We start from the raw sequence: 20,218 nt of genomic DNA, 5'->3' as shown, positions 1-20,218 counted from the left end.
TTTCAACCTTGTATGTATTAGCTTATTCATCATTTGTCCAAACCTATCTGTTTCAACAACCTATCTGTTTCAACAAATTCAACTATTTATCCACTACTTTAAGCTAGCCATTTCAACTGCTATTTCATTAGCTATCTATTTTAACCGTTTAGCAAATTACTTTTAGCTGTTTCACAATTTATCCATTACTTTTACAAAACAGTTTGAATTATTTATTCATTACTTTTCTCATTGCTCATTTACTTCTCTGTTTGCTTCCTAATTAGTTTCCACACACTGTCGTTTGCAACCTGTGGTGTTTTCATGTTTCAGCTGACACATTAATATGTGGACATATAAGCCACAGCCGCTCTGCAGTCCTTCAATGTACCGCCTGGCAACTGCAGTACCCCTGGTAAGGAATCACTGAATTTGAATGAAGTAATTTATTAAGAGAAATACCCTTGCAAAGATATAGTTTCAGCTTTTGAAATGTGACAAAATGTGTTTTACACTATTTAAATTCAATACTTTTGATTTTTGAAGTGTCGGATGGACCACGTGGGCTCTAGGTAATTTGTGTTGAGTATTTTTTTTTTACCAGTTTTTTCTTTACATAGTATATAAATGGTAAATTATTTGAAAATACAATCAGTGGATTAATGTAAAATAAAAACAATTGATTTTTGTAACCCTGATTAAAAGAAGTAAGAAGCAGTTGTGTTGAAAAGTACAGAGGGAGAAACAAACTCCGGAGACAGCCTCGTAAGAGCAGCAAAATCTCCCCTATTTCCGCTCCTCAGGACAGAAAGCCCAGTTAAGAACACGCACCTGCAGAGCACACCGCCAGCCTCATAGCACTAAATCAGACTTGTGGAAGTGTACACACACAGATTGGCAGATTCTGCACCGACACACACATGCCCGCATGCAGAGTCACACAGTCATGAACAAACAAAGGAAAAAAGAGAGACCACCTGAGAAGACGGAAAACAACAGGCCTGCGTACACGCATACAGATGGACAAACAAATATATGCTCACTTTCTTACTCTAACACAGGATAAAAACACAAACACATATATAGTCTGTGTGGCAGCTAAGGCACACCTCTCTAGCTTCTTTTGAGAGCGCGTCAAAACCTGACAAATTCAAAAGATGCAAAAACAAAGATGCTGATGGAGAGGATAGTACACATCCACCTCCCTTGCCTCCATCTACGCCTCCTCGCCTTCCTCCCATCCCACCTGTGCTGTGTCCTTGGCTGGCTGACTGGCTGGCTACAGTGAGAATATTGAATGAAAAGCCTTTTCTTGCCAGCCAGCCAGCCAGCCAGCCAGCCAGCCAGCCAGCCAGCCAGCCAGTCACCTGGGGAAAGGGGATTTGGAGGGGGAGAGCAGGCTGGCTTCAGGCTTTGATCCCTGGTTGTTATGACAGAGCCTCAGGCTGAGAAATCTGGAGAGTCTCTTCTGCAGGCCTGTTTTCTCCATCTACCCGCGCTTTCATGGCAAGTCGTCTTCCACTCTGCCGCATATACCTCATCTGTACTCACATATATATATGTGTTTGCCAGTGCAGATACATCCTTGGGTTCATTCTTGATAAAAAACAAAAAAACAATCTTTCTCTGAATCCAGTTCCCACGCTGTTTGTGTGACTTTATTAGATACAGACCTCTAATGAAAGAACTGCTTCATGTGTCATCTGTTTGTGAGCGCACTTGCAATATCCCTTGAGGATTATTTTGTTTATTGTTTGTGTGTGAATGTTTGTGCACATGTATCAGGTCGGGTTTACCTGGGCTGGGTCAACATCGTTGAGCATTACTATGGAAGTGCAGTGGTAGTCCAGCACCAGTCTCCAGAAGTCCTTTACTGTGTTTGGCAACGGGTGCTGGGTCACTATGAAAGCAGAAGGCTGCTTGTAACTCTGGAGGAAAGGGAGCAAAATAGAGACAAAAGTGGAAGAACACGTTAAAAACCTATCACTGAAAACATCTAATGCATATTATACAGTATGTAAGCTGATAATTTACCAAAAATAAACCTATAACCATTTCTAAAATGACCTCCATCTTTTGACCTGCTTCTCACCGAGTGTTGTTTTCTAATGGAAATTCCATGTCTAGAGGGATTATATTAGGATGCTGCACTTTTAATGTGGTTTCTGGCTCCCCAAGAAAGCCTATGTTAACTGAGAGCATCCCGCACCTAAAAGGTCACCTGCTCAATCAGGCAAGAGCCAAAAAGTCCATCACTGAACACATTCCTTGTCAAGGTGTTCTTTGTTAGGTCCGCCCTTTCAAGCGATAAATAAATTTATCACTTGAAAATAGCTATACATTGCATTTTCTGTTGTCTTGTTGTGCATTTTAGTTATTGTGACATGTAACTGCTCCATCACAATTTTAATGTGACCGCAAGACAGAGGTGTTTTTGAGTAATTTTTTGGCAAGTATGTCAGAGCAATTCAAGTCAAGTCTCGGGTACGGTAAGTCCTTGAGAGCATTGAGGGAAGTCTTCCAGGTCTGAATGCTGACCACTGAAATGACAAAAATGTGCTCGGGAAAAATGAAAATTTTAAAATCTACGGTTCTATGAAAACTACGTGATATGATCAGAAGCTCCAAAACACCTACTAAATGGACCTTGAGGTGAGTTTGTTTTGTCAGCGCCTGTTACCAAGGTCGAGAATAAACCTTCACCAGGTAAAAACCTGAGTTTTAATATAATAATAATGATAAGTCCGGGTCAAATGTCAAGCCTGACTCCGCTACACGGTCACTGTACATATTCTTTCCATTTAGTGTTCATTTTTAAATACTCTTCTTGCACATTGTTCAAGACCTGTTGTCCGTACAACACATTTTAATTAAAAAAGTTTTTTGGGTTTGTTTATGTCTTCTCTGTTATGGATGGATGGCTAGAAGGGGGGGGGGGGGGGGAGGACTGCCTCACTATCATGTGAACAGTCTTGTGATGCTCGCCACTTTACACTTCACATTTCACTGTACATCCTGTGGTGTGCCGGTGTGCATGTGAGAACTAAAAGTCACTGAATCGTTGAACTTATGGTAAAGTCTTAAGGTGAAAGTTCTGCCTTATGATATTCAATCAGTGGTCACCTTATTGGTTACACCTGTAAAACCTAATGCAATAGTATTAATTTAACTATATGTTTATTATTGAGGTTGTAGAAGAATCCAAATCATGCTCCTTTAATTGACTCTGCATATGAATGCCAGCAAACAGGCTTAATATCTGAATTGTTCTTTTCTGTGTTTGACTCTTACATCCATGAGCGCAGCGTTGATGTAATTGGAGCTCTCCCCATCAATGGTGATCAGGAAGGGGAGGCAGCGGTCTGGAGGCAGGACGTCCATGCAGCGGTTCTTCTCGTGGTTCCTGGGCAGCAGGGCGATGCTGCAGTCCTCCACCCGCAGCGTGGGTGTCACCATATTCAGAGTCTGTCAGGTTGAAGCACAATTATACACTGTCATACCGACACAGGGAAGGTAGGCACTTGGGTCTTGAGTGTACTAATTATCTCCCAATATGGCAATTAACAATGCAATTCTTTAATCAGTTACGTTAGCAATAGCTCTGACTCCCCCGATGCGTCTGTGATGAAACCTAGGGGGATGATGCATCTCTAATAACACTGATTGGTCCGAGGAGGGGTGCTACTATTACCGATTAAAGTGATATATTTACTACTGATTGGCCCAGGGGGGGGACTGTGCCATTCATCAAGAGACAACGTGCTTAATGTTGTTTTGAACTGATCCTGCACCTGAGATAATACTTTATTAGGGATTTGTGTACACAGTTTTTTTAATGTCCTATTACATCCAAGTCTCCTTACCCTGAACTCCTCCTTAATGGGGCTGGAGTTGGTCTGCGGGTCCAGGCGGTTCATGTCGTAGTAGACGGAGCGGAGTTGACTGGCAGGTATAGTGGTGTCGCCACACAGACATGCCTCCAAAATGGCATCGTGGATGAAGACATACTGCTCCTGCAAAAAACAGCATCCTCATTGCGCATCTATCAGACTTCCGATAGATTCTTTTTGTTTTTAACAGTAGCAGCAGAAATACATAAGCCAGTGTGCCTCTGCATTTCGCTAGAAGAACTCAATGACCTTTCCGCAACCTTACCATGATTATTCTTTGCCCCAAGGCAGTTTCTGTGACTAACATTTGTCATTGTCTATGTTCAAAGGTTACATTACATATTTTTGCATTTTTTGGTACATAGCTGATTTAATTTTCGTATAAAAATCAGAAATCCATGACATTTTAAAAACCTTAAAATATTTAAAGGGCCTGAACGAAGGTATTTTTATCAAATTCCTTTACTTTTTCAGGTTTTTTCATGACCCTATCAAATCCTGGTGACTGTAGCAAGGTTGAGATTTCATGCATTGTTTGGGCATGAACAAGGCTGATGTCTTAACAACAGATACAAACCCCCCTGTCCTTAACTAGTTATGGGAAGTTTGAAGCCGAGCCTCCGAGGCTTGCACCGAAGTACGTAGGAGCGTGCTAGATGAAGCCCTGCTACGAGGATTGTATGGTTTTGCAGAAAACCTATACCTATGACAAACTAGACCTTGCATTGCATGGGACACGTTTTGAGTGCCAGTTTACGGATAGAAGCGTGCTAAACACCAGAACACAGAGTTTGTACTGTGCTGAGCTTAGCTGAGTATTTGTTATTATTGTTATTATTATCACAAGCATTGTCAGTGCCATGTGAGAGACGGTTTTCCAAGGCCGGGGAGGTCAGTAAGAGGTAAGGAGAGCCAGGCACAGTGAAGAAAGTTGTGTTTTTAATAAAAATGTACCCTCCTTTTTCTCCCCGACTTGCACTGCACTGCTCAGTGTAGTCCCCCTAAGCGCTGAATCCCTAAACGAATGTCATCCAGTCATTCATCTGTATTAACCAGCCTTTATAATTATGTTTAATGAGTAATGAGTCAATGACATAATGAAAACCACAGTTGTAATTGAAAAGATAGCAGGTCTATAGTGTTCTTTATACTAAAAGTCTCATGAATGCTTTCGCTCCTACACATTAACTTCAGCAGTAGATGTCGCTAGTGAATACTTTTGAATTAAGCTTCGATTAATGGACCTTTTGGCGAACAAATGGGCCGGAAAGCCTCACTGCTTCAGGAAGCCCATTTGGCCACCACTGTCCTTAACGTCATGCAGAGCGAAACAGGAAGTCGCGACACATTTCCTCCTCCTCACATCAGTCAGTCAAGCAGGCGACGTGGTGACACAGCTCGAGGCTTGATGTAAATCTCTTCTGAAGTGACATTTTCAGCTGACACTCCCCCGTCACTTCGGACAAAAATCCGCACACATGCACAGGGGTCACTGATTTACAGATTTACAGATAAACGTGTTGCCATTCGTTAATTCTGGTGCAGCGTGTGAAATGTTGACCCAAGAGTTTTTGACTATCGCGGGCCGGGTCAGTAGGTCAGTGGCGATAGGCGCTCAAACCAGAAACCACAGACTGATGGATCTTATCTGAGGTCATTAACTACAAACAACAATAGGGTTTTTCTTTTCCGCGGACAGATTAAACCACGTCAGAGAGTTGGTGTCTGGCCACAGGCTGAGGAGCCGTGCCAACGAGCCTGAACACCTGCGAGGGAAAACACACGCATACACACACTTTGAAGGTCAGTGAACTTGAGGAGAGTGACTCAGGGTGAACAACATTTGGTCTCCAGTTACTCAAATCCCAATTCGGACGTCAGAGATGAAACATTTGCCCATTAAGTCCAATGATGCTTGTGATTTAAAGGGAATTACGGTGAAATGATGCATTCAGCGAGACTATGGACGCCTCCAGATGGCCGGTGATCAGAAAAGTGTAAAGTCCATCCGTATTCCACACTGGCATAAAGCTGGAGGATGAGCCAGGGATGTTTTCAGCCATCAATATAAATGTGAACCAATATGATCAGTATGAATGCTGTCAGTTACAAGCCTCTAAACCCTTTTATTATAGCATGTATTGCCAAGTGCGTGTGCTTAGCACCCTGGGAAATAGTTGTGATCATTAGAAAATGTCAAAGGTGGCACGAACGACGACTCTAGCCATAACTACATCTGCCGTAAATGTAAACACCATTCACATGTATACGAAGCAGGCTAAAACAAGCACTGAGCAGCACTTGCTCTGCAGTCATCGGGCAGAGGTTAATTAATATTTTAATTGTTTAGTTACATAATGAAATGTATTCTCACCGTTTGAAATATGCGAGACTGGAACTGGTACTTGAAAGTGACTGACAGTAATAACCTTTACCTACTGAACCACGTACGCTCCAGAAAATAATGACTAATAAATGACAGGCAATCATTTATTTTTCCTAAAAAGTAAATTTTTTGGTAAAAGTGCTCCTTTCCTTGTTATTAATTCTAAGCATTTGTTTTGGAGCACCAGAGAAGTGGGGCTTATGCTAATAATTACTTCCAGATACTAGTTAATCCACCTTTGATGGCAACAGTCTGTCAAGCTGCATCCCCACTCTTCCATATTTTACTGAGAAGTGTCTGTGGACAGGCCCAGCCACGCTGATGCCAGTGAGGGACCAGATTTGCCGTACCTCGGTCTGGACCATGTTGACCCTCCGTGAGCGCAGCTCCCTCACACAGTTGTAAATGTCTACCACACCCTCTCGCTCCGCCATGTCCAGCATGATGTCGATGACGATGAAGCAGCCTGTCCGGCCGGCCCCAGCGCTGAGGACAAACACACACATTTTAAGCTTCAGAGTAAGAAACCTAAGGTCTGACATTCTACGTACTGTAAGTTTTTTAAGAGTTATGTTTTTCATAGCGTTATTCATATGATTGTGACGAGTAAAGGTTTTTACACTTTTTTTTTTGCCTCTTTTGTGATTAATAGCCACATTTTAAAGGGTTGGTTCACAAAAAACAGTTTCTAACGTACCTCTAGTGGTGTCTGATTATGAAGTTTTGGTTTTTCTATGCCTTGAATTTAAAGTGACTATGCAACTTTTGAAAGGAGAAATATCATATTCTTCTCTTACAAATAAAATGATCAACTCATGAGTAATTCACAAATTCTACATCTGCAACCTCACTTGGTCTGGTAGCATTGAAGGTATGAGCGCCTCTGAGATTTCTGCCTCTGCTTACATAGGGGAAGTGAATTTTGTGAACGGAGTTAATAGAAATGACAAATTCTAATAAAAAAAATTCAACAACATCACGCCTTTCCAGAAACATTGTTCCTGGTACTCATGACAACACACATATTTTGCAGTCAACACTTTTGTTAGGGACTATTTCTCTTGTAAAAAATTCTGAGCAAAACTGTTCTCAGACATGGATCTCAAAACAAACACTGTCTGCACGGTCCGATACCAGTAGAAGTAAGCGACACTCATGTCGGAAGAAATAGTGTTCTCCGTTGTGTTCTGTAGGTTTATTAATTTACATTCTGGTTTGCCTCTAAAATATTGGCTATGATAAACAGTTTTGCAGAGGTTTAGTCTTCAGGATGCAGAGTACTGCTGGTTTTCAATCTACAGACTAAATAAAACCCTGCTAAGTACTGAGAGTGGTCAATTCCAGTGCACACCAACCTGCAGTGAACCACCATGGGCCCAGCATTGGTCAGGGTCTTGGACTTGACCCTCCTAATAAACCCCAGCAGGCCCGTGGCGTGGTAGGGCACACCGTGGTCCGGCCAGCCCGTGAAGTGAAACTGTCGAATCTCCCGGATCTCATGAGCCCCTCTCTGAGGAACAGAGCCGTCATGTGACACAGACAAAGGCACAGCAGAAGTTGGCGGGGATGTGGTGAGTAGACATGACACAGTGTAAAGCAAATACAGAGTTGGACTGAATACCAACACACACTTCCTGGACAAAGTCAAGGAGGCATTTGAACCAAGTTTGTATTATCTTACAGCAAACGTGGCCTTATCTCTATACCTATTGTAGCACTACTCAGTCATGCCTGATCCATCCAGGGACACAGGATTATATGTTACATCTATTACCTGAGCACTGTGGATTTAAATATATAAAGAGCAGTTCCTGAAGTTTTAGAAAGTTGGAATTTAAGTTTATTCTGCGGGTGGAATCATTGCTTGTTGCCTTGGGAAATAACAAGTTGCAGTATAAGATTTAAAATGTCATTGTAACCTAAATTGCTAACTGTTTGTTCTCCTCATTAATTAACCACTATTTAAAGTTAAAAACTGGGAACCTAGTGGATAGAGAGGGTTCCACTGGGAAAACTTTCAGTACAGAAAGTGTAGAGTATGTACTATCCTTCCTTTGCAACAGTGTTGGGGCTAATGTGCTACTTGGAAATGCATTAGGTTACTCTGATTACATAGTCTGTTTCTGTTTATATCCTCCTAGAATTACTTACTTTTCATAATACTATATTTCATTTTGTTCTGGGGGCAAAGGTTTTTGTCTGTCAAAAATTTGAACAATCCTGGTGAAAACGGTTACAATCTATGTGTTGCTTGTAGCCCATTCATCCGAGTGTTGTCTATGGTGTGGGAACTGCATGCATTGCTGCTGACCAAAAAAAAAAAAAAAAATCAAAATGCCAGAACCAATCAGATCCAACAAATAGTGGATTAAAAATGTGAATAGGTTTTTGTTACATAAAAAGCTGAGAAAACCGACAATCCTCCAACATTTTGTCAAGGACCATGCTAGGTGTTTCTGGCTGAAAAAAGTGATATGGGAACAACACACTTGGCAGCATAAGACAAAATGTTATGAACTTGATGAGTTGTTTTTAATAAAGTGTATATCTGAAACAGAACTAAGTCATTTTTAATCAAGTGACATTAGAAGATGACCCTTCTCCTGGACCACTTTGCAACTTCTCTCAAGGTCCTTGTGAGCCAAGCACATAACCCATAACTTCTTCAGCTGAGCTTTTTTCAACCGGCCAAAGGTTGAGGTCTAGTACTGAGCATCTCCTAGCTGTGTGAGAGTGCACGAGGCTGATGATGGAAAAGTGTGAATGCTGTTCAAAATCTCTCAGTTAAAAGTGTAAAAAGTGTACCTTCTCTACAGCAAATGTCCTGATGACGTACTCTGACAACAGCTCAGTCTCTATGAGCGTCACCTTGATGTCGCGGTAGATCTCGGTGTCGTCGGGCCAGTACTTACAGCACTTCACCTGAGAGTGACAAAAGCAAGTGTTTTATAACCCTATACGCACACATACTGTATGCTAACTGCAACGCATTTACATTCACAGTGCTCCCTTGCACTGCACACAGTCATACAAATGATTTGAATATCTGCAAGTTGCTAGACCATCATTTTTTCCTATAAAGATAATTGTCACATAACGTTACCTCCCATTTACCACCTGATATTTCAGTTTCTGAAGCGTTTCTTTCAAGTTAAAATGAGATTCGCTTCGTATTAGTTTTGGCCCCGGTCAAGGATCTGCTGTAAATGGGAATCTTATGTATCGATGGAGAGCTCATTCTCACATTATTGCTTTTTCATTCTCACATCGATAATGTGAAAATGAGCGTAAAGGTAGACAGTCAGGAAACCTGGGACAAAGCAGAATAGGAACAGAGGGGGTGTCAGGTTTCTCCACCTTAAAAATTTTGACTACCGGTGCAGAGAATTAGGACAAAATATTAAAAAAAATAGTGTACTACAATTGGATGAGAGAGATATAATGACAATCCAATAATGATATGAAGTAATAAACCCTTAGCTGCTTAAAACAGATTTCCCAGCAGAAATCTAAAAACACCCCACTGAAAATATTTCTTGTATTAGGTATCGTAAGAGTGCAAAATTACCCCTCTCCCCCTTCCCCCGTTCAATTAAACTGTTGATACTGAGGGAGTAAGGCTGGTAATAGAAACTGAGATCATGGAGGTATATCAGAGGATGATAATTTTTGATGAGGGATAAATGCAACATCAGCCACAACTAGATTCAATTTTCATTTCTGGAGTCTATGCGCTGATTAGGAATGAAATGAGATTTTGGTTTGTGGAGTGACATAGACAGAGGGGGACTTTCAGGTCCCTTTCTCTGACACCCCTGATGACTAATCCCCGATGACAATCACAAATCCACCGTCCGCTTCCAGCCAGATTGAATTAGGCAAAAGCCATTACCTTATTAGATCACTCTAAATCAGACGCCTGGTTTGGGGGGGAATTAGCCTTTAGGCTGAATTATGCCGGCGTATACACAGATGTTCTTCTGTGTGGGCACACTTATGAGAATGTGACTGTGTGTACACAGCTCTTGAACTCACTTGCTCATATGGATAAAGTGTATGGAAAAGAAGCACACGTAGCAGCACCTCATCACACACACATCAACACGCTACCTGCCGAACCCAGTCTACCATACATCAAAGTGTGCCGAGCGCCGCCCCTGTGCGTGAAACCAGCAAGACAGAGTCTGTGTGTGCGTGTCTGTGTGTGTGTGTGTGTGTGTGTGTGTGCCAGGATTTCCCAGGGTTCATCAGCAACTGTGCCGAACAGATGGCCCACTGTGATATGGCGGAGTGATTTTATGGGGCCCTCTGTGGAGCCACCACCACTGTGACCAACTGTGCCTACCGCCCGCCATTGGACAAGGATCATATAACAGACGGTTTGGGGGACGGGGGCCCGCCGAGGACGGCACCGCAGCTAAGCAGGTGTGGAGAAGGTGTGGGGCGGAGCGGGCCGGGCTCAGCTATGTAGAGAAACGGCCTAATGAGGTACCTAGAGATGGGCCCATGAATCATTATCAGCTCTGCTACATTTAAGCGCCACCAAAAAAATGCACATCAGCAAAATCAACGTGTGCCTCTGTTTAAAGGGCTTTCGGTGTGAATGTGTTTAAAATTCTTGGCGAAAATCCCCTGGCAGTCAAAGCATTACACTGTATGTTAAGACCTTCAATTTCTCTTGATTATAACCTAACCAAGAGGAACTACAGTGAGAGTTAAGTGGAACAAATTAGGACTGAGGTAGGGCTGTGGGATTTTTTTCTTCCTGGAGATTGGCCACATGCTGTAGCAAGCAAAAAAAAAAAAAGAAAGAGAGAAAGTCCAGGCTCTACCATTAGTTTGATCATTATGAACCGTCCACACCACTCAATAACGGCCCCCCTTTGTCCAATGAGGACAACATTAAGAGATGGTTCTGCACGGAGGAGCCTGGTAGGAGCTGGTGGCCACGGCAGGGTATAATCTCCTGTTATAGAGCCACTCAGATGAAACAGCAGTCAGTCGCCTGGATGCCTCTCTGGTAATGAAGGCCATCAATCAGTTTCTTCTCACTTCTCACTGATCAGATGGAAAAAGAGCTGGCGGCACGCGAGACCCACGTCTCACTAAACCAGCACGCACACGCGCACATGCGCACACAAACATCTGGACACGGATGTTCACAGCGACACATGCACTAAAAAAAGGATGGCTCTCTTTGCCTTGAGATACAATCAGACAGACAGTCAACTGGGGGCAAGGTAATCTTATTTGAGATCTGCGGTTATAGTGAACATGCACTTAATACCCACCCTGCCCACTTCCACCAGGTTGGTCACCATGACGATAGCTGCCGTGTTCTCCTGCCAGACCATCCTCCAGAAGTCAAAGACAGTCTCCTGCATGGGGCCTTTAAGAGACACAGAGAGAGAGAGAGAGAGAGGGAATGGCATTTTACTGACAAAAAGAGAAGCGCGTATTCAGACTTCTCTTGATGAAAACTGTTCATCAAGCGAAACTGTCAGGAGAATATATAGCTGCTTGTCATAAAGCCAGACGTGGTTTCCTTTCCATTTAACACCTGCGCCCCTCTGGAGGGGGGTCCACATACATTAAAACCAAAGGACTTTGGTTGGCCATTAGACCCTTGTAATGAATTTGGACACAAAGACTTGAGGATTCATTACATACTTGGACTGCTGGACAACTCTGAAGGCAGGGAGACAACACATGCATATTTAAGGGCTCAGCTGTTTATTGGTTCATACACTGGCTCAGTCCGGGGGACGGAGCTTGACCTTCCTTACTTAGCCGGGGAGAGGAGAATTTTGTCAGAACTCCTCTCTATCGTGGTCATCGTCTCCAACCCTCTCTACACAGTGCACTGGTTAGCCAGAGGATCACGTTCAGCCAGAGACTCAGAATGACTACGTGCTCCACTGAACACCACAGGAGGTCCTTGCTTCCTGTGGCAATCCAGTTATGCAGTTCCTCCTCATTCTGCACACGTCCGTCAGTACTCTGCCGTTCAACTACTGTTAATTTACTGTTGACCCACATTACACTTTTCATTCAGTTTACCTTTGCACAATACATTAATTTACTGTTTAAATTACTATTAATCTACTTTCCACATTTCCATTTTTGCACTTTTGTCCATAATTGTGATTCTACCTCGCACATTACTTTTCACTTTTTGCACATTTGCATTTGTACATGTTTCTTTACTATTTTTTAGTAGTTTTTATAGTGGTTGTCACTTTTTAACTTATTTACTTCCTCTGTCCTAACTGAGTTTTGGGTAACTGTAAAAAAGCAATTTCCCTGCGAGGAATCATTAAAGTTTTTCTGATTCTGATGCTAATACTCTACCATGCATCACACAGTACCTGGATTATTCATTTATTTTTTAACAGGAAGTTATTTTTGAAAATGAACAACAATGACTGAGAAGAGAAGAATCTAATCAATCAATACCATCGATCAATAAATAATAAATATGGACCTGGGGTACTGTCATGTTAAAATATGAGGGCGCCTTCAAAGGGCCACAAAGCCCTATTTTCCTTAGTTGGAACTAAGGCGCCCAGCCCAAATAAAAAAACCAAAACAAAAACAGCTCCAGACTAAAAGTACACAAAAGTATGTGGACAAGGGCGTCCACATACTTTTATCTACTTTTAGTGTATATTGCATGTCAGTTTATATCACACGTAACTCTTAATAGTACTAAGAGTTTGTGAAAATTTTTGCTTAACACCAGGTTCCCGCGGGCAAAACGTGTGTGTTAAAAGATTCATTTTAAATACTGTAATACACAATACTAATTGTCCATCAGCCTTTTTCTCATTCTCTCACTATATGTACTTATGATTTTTATAAGTAACCGTATCTGTCTGATTCAATGTAATAGTCATCACTACATTTTTCTTAATCTACTTTACTCTATGTACACACCAATAAAGCTCATTTCACTGTTTTCAGACAGATATATGTCTGTGAAGATTCCCAGTCATCCAGGTCATGGTATTCTGCAAGTGCTATGCGAAGGCAGCTTCAAGCAAGTCCAGTTGCCTCTGCATGGAACTTACAGAAATGCAGTTTATAGCGCATTTCCCCCTCCATTTTCACTCCTCGGATCGAGCACTGAAAAACATGTCAAGTCAGATTTATTTATAGTGCTATCTACAAAAGATTCATCACAAACTGCTCACTCTACAGCTGAAAGCTTAAATGCAGATGAAAACAAGAGTGCGCAAAATTAATCACTAATTTGAGGATGAGGCTAAAGCCCATGCCTCTCTTCTTCTCTGCGTGTGTGTGTGTGTGTGTGTGTGTGTGTGTGTGTGTGTGTGTGTGGTGAAGCTCAAAGTAATTACCAGTACACCTCATCTGTTCAACACCAACCTTTCCCCAGAACCGGACCCAAACGTGTCTGGTGAACATCAAAATAAATGAGCAGACAGCCATTCAATGCCGCCAATATTTAGAACTTCACTGAGCAATAATTGTGGATTGATAGGAATTTAATTATTATTCTGGTTAATTAAAATTATTAGTTTTAATCAAGCACCAAGTCAGAAAAAAATTACTTCTGACAAATTAATTAGTAAATGCAAATATCGGCAGTTGTGCATTCTCCTGCGCTGGCCCAGATTACCTGGAGACATGACAAATTATGCAGACACACACGGAGTCACAGGGTAAGACACAACATGGCACAGACACAAAGTAGTGTTTTTCTTAAATAACCTTTAGAGAGCTGTTAAAAAAAGGGTCCTGTCGAAAAAAGTCACTTTTATTGGTTACACTGTTTTTGCATGCCAACAACTGTTCTTTATATTTTGTCGGCTTCTTAGTTTTCATGTCCAATTCAATACTGACATCTATCATTTAATAAGTGTGTCACTCACTCACAAGGTTTCCATATTTCCAGTACAGAATATTTCAAGAATTTTTTGGGGCGTTTCTGTTTCTATGCGATAGTGGACGGTTGTGAGGTGGCAGCAAACCCTGCTAAAATCGAACCAGCCGTGTTGAGATCACAGTATTTGTTATGCGCCTTTACCACTAAGCCCCCGTTGTAAATACAACTCACTGCGGAATATTACTGCTTCCTTACTACTTGAGAAGGGCAGAGTGCCTCACAGTGCCTTCGCTCATTCAAACACTGACTGCGGCAGCAGCCATACAAGGCAATGGCCTGGCCATCAGGAACAATACGGGGTTCGCTGTCTTACCCAAGGACATTTTGGGATTATTTGCCTTGAAAGCTTTGTTTAGAAAAATACCATTATAAAGGATATCAAATCAAAAGAAACATCTATCGAGAGCTATGTCCAGTCTAAGTCCTTTTCATTCCGGATAAACTTAAGAGGTAGATGAGCTAAATATCAAAACAACGACTTATTTTGGTTTGAGAAATGAAGCACTGAGGTTGCCTCGTATTAGCTGATCGGCATCAGCTGGTTGATACATGCTTCGCGATCCCTGGCTCAATTCGGCTGCACGGCTGGTCGTGCAGGTGTACAGCGCGGACATTATAACCTGACACATCACTGTAAACTGTGCGGATACAGTGCGCTCATGCCAGCACCGTTTGCTGCCCCCCCTCCCCAGTAACTTGAAAAGTTATAGGAAAAGCCAGTAGACAGCAGTTGCAGCGGCCTCTGCATCCTTTTTTATTATGTTACTGTTTGTGCTCTTTATTGGCTTATGTCTTCTGAAACAACCTAATTTCCCTCAGGGCATCAGCAAAGTGTCATCCACATTTTATTCACTTGATTGATCAAGCCATGTTTGCTTTCTGTGGTGCATAAACAGTTCTTAACAGCCTCATGTGACATAGTTTAAATCGCTTCTATTTTTCACAAACTCTGCAATGAAATTTAGAAGACCTTTGGCTGTAAAAACATTTCAAAATGAACCATCATCTCTACAATCATGTTTCTGCTGCCAGCCTGTTCATGAATCTCTCTCTTTGGAAAACAAGAACATTTTGCAGAGTATAATAACTGCATTTTTGAAAGACAGAGAAATGAACCTCCGCTGACTCCTTTCCTTCTCAACTGGATATCTAAAAAATTTGGAACAAAGTTCCTCGGTATCTTTTATCTTCTTTTTCCCTCACTTCCTCTGCTTTGCATGTTGTGGTGCGTCTTGATTTTAATTGTAGGATCTCAATCTCCAATTCCAGTCACTTCCATTCTCTCCAATAACTACCCAACCTGATTGAACCGCCCACTCAGCCACCTCCTACACTTGTCCCCGAGGGAGGATACGCACCGCCGAGAAGTTTGGGAGAGGGAGAATGAGAAGCAGGACAGCTGGTGTGTAGGACTTCAGTAACACAATAACACTTGCCATTATATGGTAAATCATCCAATGGGAGACTCCTGCCAAGCTTCAGCCAGCCAGTTTGTATTTCCATACGTAAGCAGAGATGAAGAATAGGTGAGGAGGTGGTCCTGGGCAGCACTTAACTTGATGACACTCAAAAGGAAGTGAGTATGGCTCTTGATGAATACGTGGCTAAGAACTAAGGGATCTCAAACACAAACAGTTTGATAGCTTTCATGTTGAAGTGGTGGAGAGCCTCTGGAGTTCAGCTTAACTTTTATTGACAGGGGGAAGTTGGAGTCTTCTAAGGCCCATTGTTTTTGGTTTTTAACCAATCTCCACTGAAAAATAGCTCAATATTAAATCCGTTTGGAATCGACTTTTTCACAGATTTCATGTCTCCCTGAATCCAAATTTGACGTGTCCCCTGGTGCAAGTTGACACTGATCGCCGCAGTTAACGGGTAGTAAATAGGATTCTTTTGTGATATTTACATCTCAGAAGATGCCTCAGATAATAGAAAGTGAAGAGAAAAATTGCAACAAAGCATGAGTAGTATGTTGTAAAACAATAGCATTGGTTGTTTGTACAAACTCTTGAAACGACATAAGTTTTCCTGACAAGCTCTTGTGCTCTATAGTATAATGTTGTAATAGCACCACAACAGTTCTCATTGTGGACATAAGGGCAGATGGTTGGGCAAACAAAGTGTGTTACTTTGACGTGGGAGACCGCTGTTCACATCAAGTCTCCTGCCAACAGTCAACACTGATTTCTTCTAACTGTGTTGATGATCCTTTCCTTATCCAAGTAGTTTTAGCTTAACTGTAGAGGTGGCAAATCAGAAAAATGGTTATACGAATCATTTTCAAAGGAAAAGTACTAACAAACAATGTCATCCTGAAGATAGGGGTGCCACATGAGAAAAGGCTCATCTAGGACAAACCTTTAAACTACAGACTGCAAACTGCAAACGGCATTTTTAAAGTTCACTTTTCATGTTGATTTTTGTATAAGTGATTTTTAAAGTCTGACTTACACCAGATTACTTTTTAAAATAATCAAAATAAACACCAATACAGAACACCGGTATTCCTTGATTTTTTTTCTTTAGAAAAAGTAAAACAGAAAATACTGAGTTCAAAATGCTTACAAGAGATGTTGATACACAAATCAAAGATTTAAAACCTGCTTCAAACAAAGTCGTTAGTTATCTTTATAAAGAGCCTCGCTTAGTGACTGCTTACAGTGTCAAAGACTTAAGCCGCAGGTTACTGGAGAAATTGGTTTTAGAGCTCACTCGAGGAGCCACAAGGTGAGGGCAGTGTTTCTAGTACGGCGCGCATGGCGCCTAGTTGGATAAGTTTGGAGGAGGCACTTCACAGAGGAAGAACGCCAGCAGCAGCTTCGCTTCCAGCTGTCAGAGAGCTAATGCTGCTGCAGCCGACGATGTGTTTTGGGACCAGGCCTGTTCCTCCTTTAACAGCAAGGAGTGTGACAGCTGTAGAAATCCCCCAGCCAGGTACGCCGCAAAACTCCTGATGAACGAGTGTGCAAACACACTCACAGACAAACATGGGCTACGTTCCCCTCTTGCCCATTAATATTACATGCACCAGACTTTGGAATAATGTACACTCACTTATCATTGATTTGCTCTCTCTCTCTTTCTATCTGCCACCCCCTCACAACCCGCTGGGATTTGAGATGTTAACCTGTAAATAATAAAACTTTGGCGCTGCTGGTGACATTTGCTGCATGTCAAGGAGGGGAGGGAAGAGCAGAGAAGACTGGAGAGGAAAGCTCGATGAAATTGAACCCTTTCCTGCATCGTGAATATTTTCCACATCACCAGGACGATTCAGGGACTTATCAGAACTGTTCGTTCCCTGGCTTCCGTGTAATTCACAGTCTCCACCAGGAAGCTTAAGCCCGATCGGTATTTAAATGATCCGCAGAACATAAAACGGACAGAGGCAAAGCGGCTAACTGAGAGGGCTGCGCCACATCCATGCACCCAATCTGCTAAGTAGGTGAGCTGCTGCTGGCGTTGGTGAATTACTGAGAGACAGTTGTTGTGTTGCTGCAGCAAAAAAGTCCTGGATGGGAGAATGACCTACATAATGACGGCTTTTATGGAGTGACAGCTGTTCTACCTGCCATTGTCACCTTAAGAGAGCAAATGTACTCGTGAATAAACCCCAAACTAATGAGTGTCATTGTAGTTTATAGCATGAGAGAACGGGGACAAAGTTATCCCGCACGTCTGCCATATTAAGCACACCCTAAACCACCTCCACTATCAATTTATGACAAAGATTTTTTAGCTTATCCAGCACTATTGTGGGCCTCATCATTTTCTGAGCTACTGCTGGTCCCGGAGGACTTGAGTGGAAGTGTCACTCACTGAAAGACTTAGCTGGGGGGAGAGAACAGACTACTTCCTCATTTCCAGCAACTGTGCCAATGCCCAGGTGCTCTTTTCAGGTGCTACAGTATGCAGTTTGTCTGACTGAAAGAGACAGGTCTGTGTCTGGCTTTCCTATCATCTCTGGCTGCTCTTTGCCTCAGTTTCGGCAGACTGAGCCTTCCTTCCTGTCAGTCTGCCGGAGCTGATGATGAATTATAAAAGGGCCTGCTCTCCCAGAGAATACAGATGTTTCCCCCCACACACACACACACGCGCGCACACACACACGCACGCGCGCACACACACACGCGCGCACACACTCTTCCGTGCTGGATGGCTCTACACAGTGAAAAGCCTTATCGTGCTTGCGATACAGTCAATAGAAAAATGAGGACTTATTATGCAAGCTCAATGAGAAAGTAGGGGCTAATTAACTCGAATGGAAACACGTTTGGCTTTTTGAGAATTTCATGCTCAAAAAGGGGGCCTCCGTTTGCAATATTTCTTTCACTGCTGATCTCCATATGCATATTTTTAAATGAAATGCTCTTAATGACTATAGGAGAGTTCTAGAAGTCACAGTAATCCCGTTGAAATCCTTCCAGAGGTGAATGTGCCTGTAAAGGCGGCTTGTTTTTGTGAGCTGAAGCCCAGCAGAGGAGCGTCGGCATTTGACAGACAGCTCAGCTTTCGAGAGTGTGACTCAGTGGTCAGTATATACCAGGTGCTCTGCATGCAGGCGGATAGACAGAGTGAACGTCTGCTGCCTGATTGGTATGCCATCTCTTTCTGAAGTAAGAGCAAACAGAGGGTTGTTTTAATTGAGACACTGAGGAAGAGAGGCAATGCACTAATAAACAGGTAATTATGCAATTCCCAGCTCCGCCAAAGCAGATTGTGAATCCATTAAGGCCTTTTCGCAAAAACGCCCCCCCTCCAACGATTTTTTTTCTAAAGTGGTACGCAAAAGCCCCATGCATGCAGCCTTGTTTTGGGGGGAAGAGAGGCTCTCGACGCAAAATTCATAACAATTAACCATCAATCAGACTTAACCTCTGGGGTCATGGTAAGTGCTCCTCATCCTGCAAATCTGCTGGCCAGATTAACAGAGTGACAAAATGTGCCTGTACATGTCAGCTAATCCATTTATTTATTCAGCTTTCCCCCAGACTACCTGATAAATCGCTCCCACACCACCGATGGAAGGAAAGAGGAAAGAGAGAGAGAGAGAGAGAAAGTGTGCTGCTCTGCTTGATCAGAGGTGCACAAGCGTGTGTTTGTCGGTGTGTGTGCGTGTGTGTGTGTGTGTGTGTGTGCGTGCTGAGCGGCAACAGATTCCCCGAACACACACTTGACTGAGCATCAAAGAGTAGTTTGCAAGAGCGTATGTAAACAACGATGGGGATGTTCAGAGAGATATTTGTGAACACCTGCACAGATCCATCCCCCCTAACAGACAGTCTTAAATTCTCACCGCCCACACATTCCTACCCAGAGTGCCTTGCAATTTTTAGAAAGTTTTATTCTTACCTTGAGTTGCAATATAGTGATTTGGCCTGTGGTAGCCCTGAAAACAGAAAGAAAAAAGGTGGGAGAATATGAGAGTCACCTCACTTTCCTCTTACTCGTAAAAGAGCAGATGTCATGAGGCCATTTCTCTTAGAAAACACACACCGACCTTGATATTTAGTCTGTTTTCTGACGATGCAAACTCAGTTTATTTCTACACAAACAAACAAAGCACTTTATGTGACTGAACCGAACAGTTTTAAACTGTATGGAAGCCCAATTAACAGCTGCTGCCGTTTCGGATGCCCCCTCTTTCCACAGCACAAATGAACTCTTAGAGCACTGCCGCTCCACCTTTAGAGGCATTGTTTGAGAAATTTGTGTACTAGTCAAGAAATATTGTGCATAGTCAGGCTGCCAGATGTTTGCTGGCCACTGTACACCCATACAGTTCTTTGTTTCAATATCTGTCTGAGTGAAGAAAATGCACAACTAAAAGCTGATGGCGGATACCGGATGCATAAACACTCTCCATCACACACTCTATATGCAGCACACCTCTGGAGTGAGCAGCCCAAGTGTTGATAATCCCCAAGATACAACTAACAGCACTGATCTTCACAACAGGCCCCTAGTCTCACGGATTACTCTAATCCCTTCAAGTTTTTATTTGTCCAATTCCTTGTCTTCTCTCCGGAGATATGAGGCAGGAAACAAAACATTAGG

General features: G+C 42.5%; 1 protein-coding gene and 1 long non-coding RNA gene across 4 annotated transcripts in view; one reads left to right on the top strand and one right to left on the bottom strand.

Moving 5' to 3' along the window:
- Positions 1 to 20,218, bottom strand: part of LOC120798810 (receptor-type tyrosine-protein phosphatase mu-like) — a 167,763-nt gene that overhangs the window by 4,313 nt on the left and 143,232 nt on the right. For all 3 annotated transcript variants that reach the window (XM_040143474.1, XM_040143472.1, XM_040143473.1), the window contains 8 exons: positions 19,514 to 19,550; positions 11,547 to 11,644; positions 9,061 to 9,177; positions 7,611 to 7,765; positions 6,606 to 6,741; positions 3,843 to 3,992; positions 3,271 to 3,444; positions 1,776 to 1,907 (listed from right to left, as the gene is read on the bottom strand). In XM_040143474.1, the coding sequence (XP_039999408.1) occupies positions 1,776 to 1,907; positions 3,271 to 3,444; positions 3,843 to 3,992; positions 6,606 to 6,741; positions 7,611 to 7,765; positions 9,061 to 9,177; positions 11,547 to 11,644; positions 19,514 to 19,550 (999 nt within the window). The remainder of the gene's footprint in view (positions 1 to 1,775; positions 1,908 to 3,270; positions 3,445 to 3,842; positions 3,993 to 6,605; positions 6,742 to 7,610; positions 7,766 to 9,060; positions 9,178 to 11,546; positions 11,645 to 19,513; positions 19,551 to 20,218) is intronic.
- LOC120798812 lies at positions 3,280 to 6,853 on the top strand. The gene is made up of 3 exons (XR_005708749.1): positions 3,280 to 3,421; positions 5,569 to 5,672; positions 6,563 to 6,853. It is a non-coding gene; the product is annotated as an uncharacterized LOC120798812 (long non-coding RNA).

The sequence above is a fragment of the Xiphias gladius genome, chromosome 14 (assembly GCF_016859285.1).
Source record: "Xiphias gladius isolate SHS-SW01 ecotype Sanya breed wild chromosome 14, ASM1685928v1, whole genome shotgun sequence".
NCBI lineage: Eukaryota > Metazoa > Chordata > Actinopteri > Istiophoriformes > Xiphiidae > Xiphias > Xiphias gladius.
This window is presented reverse-complemented; position numbering and strand designations above follow the sequence as displayed.